Here is an 11,730-nt window from a genome sequence, read left to right on the forward strand (position 1 = left end):
CGTGGACGTTTCACGATTCTCAACCCTCCTCCAGACATGCCTTTTATCTTTTCCTCGGCCTTACGTTTCAAGTTCTGACCTGCTTCGTTTATTCTACTGCGCAGTATTTCCTTAACCGGTTTTGTACCAAGGTCTCCAAGAGCTGATGCTCCAGCGCTCGCGACCTCCTTACCTACAGTCTTCAACCCACTAAATAGCAAAGGTTTGGCAAATCTCCATAGACCAGCGAGAAAACTTCCGATACCCCGCCCCTTTTGCACCCTATAAGAAGCCCTATACAGGGGTCCTATCTCTCCTCCCACCTGTTTAGAATAATAACTATAATATCGATCCGACACCGGCGCCATCTCTCCGTAAAATGATGTATTATTGTTAATCAGTTCTTTTTTATAAAGTGTAGCACCACTATCGAGCTTTGCTCTCCACTATGAAAAAAAATTGATTCACCGAATTTATCCGCCAAAAGAATTTCGATACTCTCAATATTGTTTTTTTCGGCAGGGTAATAGTAAATAGGATTGAATGTTTGATATTCCCCAGCTTTTGAATTCATGATACGAATGCAACGACTTAAGCTGTCTCCGACTAGCTGAGGTTTTATTATATCTGTGTAAACGTAAAGATTAGTTGATGAGGTTGCAATGCTTCTTTTTTCTCTTTTTCCTATGCTACCTTCAGCGTTAATCTCTACCCTGGCACTATCGATGATTTCAGCTAGCTCATCATCTGTCAACGTTGAGTCTTTAAATGGTAATCTAATAAGAACAGACGATAATAACGATAGGTCATTTTTTATCTTTTCCTTACCTTTTCCACTAAAGCCTGACAAAGTTTCATTGAATAAGCTGGCAAACGAATCATACGTTCCTGGAGACAACGAGTATTTTACTCCGCTCGCAAAAATTTTCACAGACCGTGGTAATATGCGTTCATGAACTCCAACCTGATTAATCCTTACACTCAGTCTATCAATATAACGCATTACTTCATTGGAAATGTAAGTTTGTTTTTGAGTACTGGAGGTAATATATGGTCTTGCAAATGCAGCCGCAATACTGCCGTAAGTACCAATGGGAATTGTAAAGTATGAACCATCTTGAAGTTTCACATTTATAACATCTTTATCCCCTCGAACTAATCCCTCTTCAGTCCGGGTCCTATTATCCTTAGGAGGTAATTCGTATTCTCCGCGAGACGCTGGGGTAAAGTTATCGATAGCTGCAGGTGTGTCTTCGGGAACTTTTTTTACCTCAATAGAAGGAATTGAAATTTCAGCAGGTTTGTCTTCGGGAGCTTTTTTTACCTCAATAGAAGGAATCGAAATCTCAGCAAGACCGACATACCACTTATTGTTTTCCAAATCAATGCGATGACTCAACTTTGTTCGATAATGAGCGATTGTATTTCTCGGGAAAAATTCCCTCGAGCTATCGCTGGGTAGTGTGAGATAAAATTCGTTCATATTTTACGTACTGAAGAAGCTGATATCCATGAGTTAAAAGATGATGGGTATCCGTCCCATTTGATAAAGTACTCCAAATTAGGACCACTCCCTCGATGTCTCAAAATTTTCTCAATCCTGTACTCCGTGTCAGGAGACACGTTAACTTTGACTAATTCTTCCGCATAGAAACTACCCTTTATATCCTCCCCGTTAAAATCCACCAATTCATAGGTTGGTAGGGATCTCGATTGATCTACGTTTGTAACTTGAAATATTTCCTTCGTATAATTTGGTGTGTATCCTTTGGTGAATGGAAGCCTCTCTTTGCTAATCCTTACGTAATCACCTTTATTAAATTTTGCATCCGTCTTCTTTAAGCATTTTCTCCGAGTAGCAATGATAAATGCATTTTTTGCATTCACTTTAGAGGGAGCGATCTCAATGCTAGAATGCGTACTATGGTTATAAGAACTAATGAGTTTTGGAAGCACATCGATATATTTGTAAGTTGCGTATTTTGTAAAATATTTATACATTTTTGTCTTGAGAGTTCGATTAAAGCGTTCCACGAGGCTAGCCTTAATTTCCGGGTTATTTGAGGTGTAAAACTTTACACCTTGATTCGAGAGAAAACTTTTAAACTTGCTATTAACAAATTCCCCTCCCTTATCGCTCTGAATTTTCAATGGTTTGCGCTCGTGAAATATGACCTTAAATGCTTCTATAATTTCCTCTGGTCTCTTTGACTTGAGAGGACTAGCCCACGCATAACGGGAAAAAATGTCTATTACGGTTAAAATGTAACAGAACCCATTGTTGTATTTTTTCAAACTTCTCAAATCATTTAAATCGCACTGCCAACACTCATCTATATAGTTTACTTCGTAACGGTTTCTAACAAACTTTTTTCTCACCGGCTTGTGACGCGTGTACGCTTCTTGAGATTCCAACCACTCGCGAATTGTTTTTATCGATACTCCAGTCGCTTTATTTAATTTTTTATCTGTGGAAAAACCAGCAGGATGTGCGGGGTTGTTGTACACGCTAGCTATTACGTCGTGTCCCACTCTGGCCCGAACATTTTTGGTACCCTTTTTCGCTTGGTTCGCCTTGGAATCGCTCTCGGAGATGTCCATCGCTCCTTTGGAGATGTTCTTTGCTCCCTTGGAGGTGTGCTTGGCTCTCTTGGAGTTGCTATTATCCGCTTCATTTTTCTCGGTGGAGAATCGCTTTCTATTTGTTCCTTTATTCGTGACCATGTCGAATCCAACTCCGAATTTGTCCTCTTAATTTCGGCTAACCGCCTTCTCATTGCATCGCTACCCTCATCTAGTCGTGATGGTGGTGAGTGTTTCACTATCGGAACGTGTACGGGAGATTTAAAGTCTGACACTGAGTCGAGATATTTATCGAGTATTCTTTTATACAAATGCCACTTGTCAATGTCCTTGAGTCCTTTCCTCGCCAACACACCTTTCATTTGCTTGTCCAATGTACTTAGCCTAGCCTTTGCATGGCTTCGATCGAAGACTTCGGGGCTCACTACGAGCATTTGTTTTAAACTCATTTTCCCAGCAGGCTACCGATCACACCGCTTAAAATAGAACCTAATAATAATGGAAGGAATCCACCTTTTTGTACGAGAAGCAATCTTTTTCTCTTTAAACTCGTTCCCCGTTCAGCCAACGTTCTCAGCGTTTTTCGATGCTTGGATAATTTATGTTTCAATCTAATATCAATCTTATGGTTTCCGTTCAGCGTATTCAGGCAACAATCACAGATGGCTTTAATCAATTCGCTGTCGGAAGATTTTAATATCGCAGCGCGCAATTTCGGTCTTGCACACTTTAATGCATGGAGCAAATGTTTATTGTTCTTCAATCTTTTCATCGTGTTGGGGCATGTAAATGACGGTGGCCCCGTCTTCGGGAAATATTTTTGTTCTAAAACGGAATCTTTCGTCTGTATCCTGTCCGAGGTCCAATACTAAATAACCAAATGGTTCTTGCGTAGCCTGTTTATATACTCTCTCCAATTCCCCCGATTTTTCCGGATATACCTGCCTAGCCAAATGTCCAAATTGTAACTTATCTCTGGGATTTTTGAACGCAACAATATACTTTGAATTCAAAGATATATTTCTCGAATGAGAGCTTTGATAAAAAATGTTTTGTGTTATGAGAAATACTGAAACGTTAAAATGATGACTTCCTCTGGTGAATAATTTACACACATCTTTGCTGTAGGCTCCCTCACTCATCAAATCATCTATAACATACAAAGTTGGAATGCCTTCAAATTCTTCAAAAGGTGGTATTTCAGAGCAAAATTGAACTGGTATTCGTATTTTAGGTTCACTTCCTGGGCTACAACACCAAACTATTGTATGTATAGGACTATTTAACATATGATTTAAGTTTTCTAAAAACTTTGTCACAAATGTAGTCTTCCCACAACCTGATGGTCCTGCGCAGATGCAGGTAAAAGGATGTTTCCAGGCTAACGTCATGATTAATACTGGAATTTTTGATTAAAAAGGTCATTCTTTTATAATTTTAATCGTTACCGAATGCCTGATGATGCGTGCGTTTTCGAGGAATCTTATAATGTCCCCAAGGAAGCGTGTGAATTCCATCTTCACAAATGTATCGCTTGTCATCAAATGCATTCAATGCAACCTTATTCATTTCCATAGAGTAAATTTGGTGTAATTTACTGCGGATAACGCACATTTTACGAAATTCTGTAGAATTTTCTTGTAAACAGTGGATATAATCATCGAAATTCATGCTTTTTGCAATAACTGATTTTGAAATGCCCTTTGCCTTCTTTTTATCTTTAGATCCGTGAACTTTGTACGAGTACAATTTACTTCGCAACCCCACGAAATGAGACATTGTTTGCCCATTACATTCATCTTTAAATTTTCCTAACACTTTCTTGTTGTTTTCCGAATAACAGGGGTGGTTTTTTGGATAATTCGATGTATCAAATGTGTCTAGGTTTCCTAGCATATCACTGTAAAAGTCATCTGTTTTAACATCGTAGATAAAACTATCTGTGTCACTATAGGCTAAGGAAATTTTTTTGTCGTACTTGGGAAGCATTGTCCGGTAGTGAAAATCATACATTAAAGTCTTGCTGAGGTCTAAAACGCAAAAACCAATGTAAAGGGGAATATTCATTTTAATAGCAGTTTTTCTCAAATGAACACCGACAAGAGACTCAGTAAAGATTGTCCTGTCCAAGAACTGTGATTTATTGATTAGTTTCTCCAATCTTTTTTCACTAGATACTAATTTCATGTTTATATGCTTGCGTACATTCATACAACAACGTCCAAAAAGGGAATTTGACATGTACTTATAGAAATCCTTTTCAAAATCATTTGTTGCCATTTTTCTACGATCAGTATTGAGATCAATGTATGGTTTCAACCAAGGGGATTGGTTGAACTCAATGGCTCTATGCACCTTTTTTAGAACAAGACCTAACGAAAGAGCCTGTTTCAGATTTACGTAGTGAATTATATATTTTGACTTGTCATAAAGAGTAGTTAAAAGTTTTTTGTGTTTTCCACCGGGTGGAATCTTATTTTCAGGACAAAGAGGAAAATCAGAATGTAAGTCGTGAAGGTTTTGTGGGTAATATAGATCGACTTCGAGTACATATCCGACATCACCCTCATCTGAAATATCCAGAATTTTTAAGCTTTCAATTTCCTTTGACGACAGCCATCTAAAATTTGAGTGAGGGAGGGGTTTAGAAAGAGCCCAACCATACAAGTTATTTGCATCCAAATATGTCAAGTAATTAATTTCTTTTTTACTGTCATGAGCCTCCACGTATTTATTATTTGCCACACAATATCTTTTGCTACATTGAGATATTCCTCCTCGGATTCCCATCTCTATCATCAGTAACATGTCATAATCCGTCAGCAATTCCAATTCTATTCTCGTGAATTTTAACATCGCGTCAAAGGTTAATGATGGAGCCGTGTAATACCATGTAGGATCTAATTTGTACATGCTATAGCAGACGCTGCGAAAATTTTCAAAGACATCGGCTAAAAGTGTCACATCGCTTTTCAGGTAGATATCACTATATTGTCCGAGAGTGTTACAGTTGAAGGTATTCCACACATTGATTGCATGTTCATAATCTTCGTTTGAAATATTTTCCATCGTAAGCCTACTAAAAAATTTTTCTATCGTTGGCAATTGTTTTTCATCGAGTTTTTCCCAAGAATCAGTGTATTCGTAGGGATAAACTCCCTTTCGAGCGACAAGAGGTGTTTTTTCACCAAATATTTTCTTAGTAAATTTTAACTCTTTCAAATTTGTAACCAATGAGGCTAAAGATGCTGACATGAAGCGATAGGTATCGATAAATCTGATGCTGAAATTGTCATTAATAGATTTCCCGAAAGAAATATACTTTTCTTCTGAATTTGGAAGAACGAATATCTCTCTCTCATCATAGTCCAGCTCTCGTACAATGAAATGACCATCATACGCCGACAAGTTATGTATGAAGATTGATAGAAATTTTGGCATTTTATAATTGATGTTACAATTATTGTGTGCAGGTCCTCTATACATTCCTGTCAAATGGTCGTGATCCTTAACCCTATCCTCGTGCAATTCTTTTTCGCAAATGTGACATGTGTTAGCAGTTTTAAATTCTAATTCTTCCTCTCGAGTGAGAGGATTTATAGGAATTGTTTTTTTGTAAATCGAATATACTTTTTCAGCCTCCTGTTTCATGCACTGAATAAAAACTCGCGCTGCGTTTGGACCGCGATAGAGATGAGGTTCCTCACATCCTTCTGGTGTCATTAACAAGTAGCAGAAGCTGAACGGCTCGTGTTTTTGTACGTTGAGTGTGAAAGAGGCATGGGGATTTGGTTCGCACGTGCTAACATTCTCGAGGAGACATTCAAAGTCTGCGTAAATCACATAAGGTACTCTAAAGGAATGATTGACATGCGTAAATTTCAAAGTTTTATCTTCTTCGCTAGGCATTACAATTTTTGTGGGTTCACCCGTACCTCGACATAGTTCTTTGTGAGCTTCGAGTCTCGCTTCGTCACTGTAATGAGTGAGGCAGCGTTTGCAAATAAAGATTCTACTACAATGTTTTGTAATTTGGGAGCGTACCAGTCTTTCAAAGTTCTTGATCCAGCAGTAGTGCGCTGTTGTTTCATTGATGATATAAAGGAGGTCGCGATGATTTTCTAGCTCTTGATCTACAATTTTTATGGGGTAAACGTTATTTTTATCATCCAGTCCGAATACATTGATTGAAATGTTATTGATACGTTCAAAAGTGGGGATATCTTTCAATTGGACAGGGTATGTAATACAATTCCAGTCGTATGCCTCATTACATTCATTCGTTTTATACAAACTAACACGATGAGGGGTTGTGATAATATTATTTGCCCAAATTGCATACTTGAAACAGAAATGAACTTTGTTTTTAACGTTAATTATAGCCTTTTTCCTACTGATCTTTGTTGGGAGTGGAATGTAACTAGAGCCTCTTAAGGGTTTATACTTGTTGATTCGCAATTCCATTCCAATTACTTGATTCAATGTCCAACCGGAACCTTTGCCCTGAAACTCAGATTTCTCCTTCATTAATTTTGAAAAGGCCTCGTTAATTATTTCGTCAATATCATCAGATACGAGCACGCGACGATTTTGTGTTTTGAATGATGTTTCCATTTGCTCTCCCTCACCCTTTTTAAATTGACAAATAAGAACTATATTAAACTTTAATGAATTATTTTGATTAACAGAGTCACTTAATTGTTCAACTGTTGGTAGCTTAATGTCGTCTAAAAAGGAAACTACGTCACAAACACCGTCTTCTTCGGGGGTAATCCAAAATGTTTTTACTCGCGATCCAACTGCTGATTCAATTTCCTTAAAACCCCTTCCTAGTTGCACAGTTACATTACGCCTATGTTCGTTAGTATTTTCATGCGGTAAGACTTCGTTCAAGCTATAAAAATTTTCACAATATATACAAAAACGCCTTCTTTTTAGTTGATCTAGTTTATCTTTCATTAAACTAAAGGATTCCATATCATCTATGACATCATTGTTAAATACAATTCGTTCATAAATATTAATAATAGCCTGCTCTAGGTCTTCTTTTGTTTTATATGTATTGTTTTTGAAATTGTTTAAAATGTCTTGAATGTTTGACATGATTTATGTAGAAAATCTGGAAAGATAAAGAAACCCTTATCAAAACCTTATTCCCAATAGCCTACTGCTTTGATTATGTGCTATTCATTATACTCACGGTTGTAGATGGATTGAGGATACGGGTTCTCTCTCACAAAGTATCTGTTGGTTTGAGAATGCACGATTCTTTGGTTCACAGAGCAACGCAGAGATACTCAATTATTAAAAGCTGAACTGCAACTGATAACACCTCTCTTCAAATTGTAATATTTATACAAAAACAAGCTAGCATTCTCCCATTGCTATGACTGGAAGCTATCGCGTTGCGTTCGTTCCACTCGGTGATTATCTTACGAATGATTCTCTCACCTTCCCATATTCAATGTGCAGGGAGTGGTAATTGGGGTATTCGAGGTTATTGGTCCTACCTTTTTGGTATATCGAAAGCAGAGTGAAAGTAGCGTTATTCGAGGTTAATTATCTATCCTTCCTGATCGAATGAGTGCGAGGTGAGAGTAACGTTATTCGTGATTTATGATCTATCCTTTCTGATTGAATGAGCGCGAGGTAAGAGTAACGTTATTCGAGATTTATGATCTATCCTTTCTAGTCGAATGATCGCGAGGTGAGAGTAACGTTATTCGAGATTTATGACCTATCCTTTCTGGTCGAATGAGCGCGAGGTGAGAGTAACGTTATTCGAGGTTAATTATCTATCCTTTCTGAGCGAAGGAGTGCGAGTATGATATTAGCGTTATTCTATAACCACCATGTGAACTAGTTTCAACCGGATGAAGCCTGCTTTAACGCATCACTCGGAGTATGTATATAAAGAGCATGCATCGACCTGCAATTTTACCATTACGCTTTGAGATGTTTACCATTTTGAATCGTGAGCAATTTGAGGAGGTGAATACTTCCTCATCAGCTATTTACAGACGAGGATATTATTCTGGTGTTAGATTTCAATCGCTATACCAACTTTGTCTATCGGTGTTAACATCTTGTGTCGATAAAAAAACAGATATTTATAAGTTAGAAATACCTCGAACTATTCAGACTGATGCGGTGTATTTTATTGAATTATATAGGATGATTCTATGGAAAAATTGGTTAACATACTTGTCAGATGACTCAAAAGATCAATATGAATTAGAAATTTACAATTTTGGACTTGATTTTGAATCGCGTCTATCTCAGTATGCATTTCAACTGCTTCTTCAAACGCCAATTAATTTTCTTCACATTCTGGAAAGTTGTATCGGAAATCCTATTCATGTCGTAATTATGAGTTATTACTTCTTGTACAATTCTGGAAGGCTTATGTTTTGTAGGGATTGTGCTAGTAGAATTCGCCCACATAGACCGACGAGTGTATACGTTTATTCTCATCATACAGTTATATATTCTTTAACTTCATTGGTAGAATTAATTGAAAAGGAAGATAATTGGTGCGCGAATTGCATTAGAAAACCTTTGTTTATTTTAATGGATCACTCAGAGTGTGCATATAGTTTTCAAGAACACAAGCCCTCGTCATTATTTGATTCATCATCTAATGATTCTATACCAAGAGAAACAAATCACTCATTTACATTCGCGTTTAATACGCATAGAAGAAGGCGACATCTGTGTCACGTGAAGGAATTTAATCTAGCTAGAAAGAGAAGACTCGTTCACTCATACAATTCAAGCGATACCTTTTACGATTCATCCTGCTCTTCAGACTGATGTTATGGCTGTACCCCCTCTCCATTTTTTCTACGCCATGCATTACTGTTCTTAACCCTTCACCTAGTATAAATACCTGCATTGCTTCCTTGGTTAATCACACTCGCCGTTCCACTGCAATCGTACTCCGACTTCGTCGCTACCGCCACCTCATACCGTGAAGAAGCTGCTCATCTGTTGACGTGTTCCTTCTTCATCACCAACTTTCCACGCAGTTTGTCAGCTCCTGCGACATCTAGTTCCCGCGCCGTCTCTGCTGTCGCCTTCTACCGTGAAAAAGCTGCTCATCTGTTGACGTGTTCCTTCTTCACCACCAACTTCCACGCAGATCGTCATTTTCTCCAGCTCCTGCGTCTCCTGGTTCCCGCACCGCCACCGCAATGGATACTGCTGCTGCCTTTAACGACGTCTCCACCGCTTCTGTGACCTCCGCTGCAGACGCTGGCGTCAATATTCCCTTGGACAGGGACTCCACCTTAATGGGGTACATATTATTTAGTTTATTTTGAATTTTATATTATATTATTTATATTGGAGGTAAGAATCCTTTCTTTATTTTTCTTGCTTCAGAATATCCATCAACGTCAGAAAATTACATCCACTCGCCACACTACCTTACGCTTCTTACTCAATGCCTGCTGGGTTTGATTTAACCGCTATCGAGGATAGCATTATCCCTATGGGGGGTCGGGGTTTAGTCAGAACTGGACTCTGTTTTGAGATTCCAAAAGGATTGTACGGTCACCTAGCATCTCGTTCCGGGTTAGCGGTTAAGTTTGGGATTGCTGTCGGGGCGGGTATAATAGACGCTGATTTCCGTGGAGAAATAATGGTACTTCTATTCAATCATGGTGGCATGGATTTTTCCATTTCTCCTGGTGATCGGATATGTCAGATTATATTTGAAAAGATTGCCACGGGGGTTACGTTTAAGGTGACCAATGAAACCCTTTCAATGACTTCACGAGATAAGGGAGGATTTGGAAGTTCTGGTAATACCACTTAGTTTATTATAATTCAATGTGTCTATTTACATGTCTACTTTTTTAAATTATTTCTTTCTTTTTCCATTAGATTGCTGACCTGTTCAACATCGTCGTCTCCTTCTACCTCTTCCACCTCTTCAGTAAGCATTTTATCAATTAGTAGACTTTTTAGCTGTATAGTTGAAACCCTAAAATTTTTTCCATTCTTTTTTAAAGGTTCGCCAGAAATTATTGGACACCCAATCGTCCAATGAATTTCTGAAGAAGGAGGAAATGGAAGATGGTGTTAAATTCAAAATCCTAAAGGTCGAGAAAATAGGCACTCGCTTTGGGGAGAAGCTGATGGGGAAGCTAATGGTTAACGGAAGAATGAGAAAGTTAATTCTTCCCAGTATTTTTACTTTGACAGAGAAGGAAATAATGATGTATAATTATGGAGGGGACGAAGTTTATGTATTTAAAAAAAACAATTTAATTAAAATTGAGTAAAGAATTTATGTTGTATTTTTTACTTACCTTCCTTCCCGCTCACTCTCCTCTTCCATTTGCATCACACATTGAAGATAAATCAGCACCATCCATCCGTATTACATCTAGGGATGAATTAGCTGCATCAGTAATTGTGATGTCTCTCTGACTGGTATAGTTCCAAAAGTGATTACTGCTTCAGCATCTTTTCTGGTTCCGTAGCAGATGCAAATATTGAAGTAGTCTCCATATGATATCTGATGCATTTCTAGGTCTCTCCCGACATATTCCATATCTTCTACGTATGTAATTGAATCCACAGCTAATGTAAGATGTTCTATGCAAATCCAATATATGCAGTAACTTTCTTCTACTTCCCACAGAATAATCTGTATCATGATCTAAAAGAAAAAAAAACTTACTATTACTCAAATTCTATTATCTAACTCATAACGGAGATAATATAAAACTATAAGGTTTGAAATAAAAGTTGATTCAAAGAATTATTTGCATTAACTTATTTAAATTAGTATTTGCTACCGTCACATACACACTCATCAATTCATAGCTAAATCAATCGAATTATCGTGATGCGATCTGATACAGGGATGCACTTAAATTGTTACCTAACTTGTTACGGTTGTGTCGATGGATTTGTGATTTTGAATTCGTCGTAAGACATCAGATTTCTAGACGTCAGAACGAGACGTAAGAAGGAATAATAATTCCACGCGTAATCGGAATGGTGACAATACCCCTGCTGAAAGAATCACGTCGGCGATCAAACTATTTCCTTTCATCACCGGGAATATGGAGTAAAAAAAAGCTATGATAGCATTAACGTAAGAAATGATAACCGCCATATACATGAAATTATAAGGTTTGAAATAAAATTTGGTTC

At 37.8% G+C, this 11,730-nt stretch overlaps 1 protein-coding gene across 1 annotated transcript; it reads left to right on the forward strand.

Moving 5' to 3' along the window:
• The first annotated feature begins 9,618 nt into the window (after positions 1-9,618).
• Positions 9,619-11,083, forward strand: LOC124161425. Its single transcript, XM_046537741.1, has 4 exons — positions 9,619-9,859; positions 10,450-10,501; positions 10,578-10,846; positions 11,008-11,083. The coding sequence occupies exons 1-4, from the start codon at positions 9,756-9,758 to the stop codon at positions 11,081-11,083; spliced, it is 501 nt and encodes a 166-aa protein (XP_046393697.1). The 5' UTR covers positions 9,619-9,755.
• Positions 11,084-11,730: the final 647 nt, after the last annotated feature.

This window comes from Ischnura elegans, chromosome 6 (assembly GCF_921293095.1).
Source record: "Ischnura elegans chromosome 6, ioIscEleg1.1, whole genome shotgun sequence".
Taxonomy (NCBI): Eukaryota; Metazoa; Arthropoda; class Insecta; order Odonata; family Coenagrionidae; genus Ischnura; species Ischnura elegans.

Bases quoted from the DNA above. Each gene is read 5' to 3' on its own strand.
- LOC124161425 (XM_046537741.1), top strand. From the start codon at position 9,756: ATGGATACTGCTGCTGCCTTTAACGACGTCTCCACCGCTTCTGTGACC. The intron at 10,502-10,577 runs GTAAGCATTTTA...TCTTTTTTAAAG, and splicing joins CTACCTCTTCCACCTCTTCA to GTTCGCCAGAAATTATTGGA. The intron at 10,847-11,007 runs GTAAAGAATTTA...TGACTGGTATAG, and splicing joins AACAATTTAATTAAAATTGA to TTCCAAAAGTGATTACTGCT.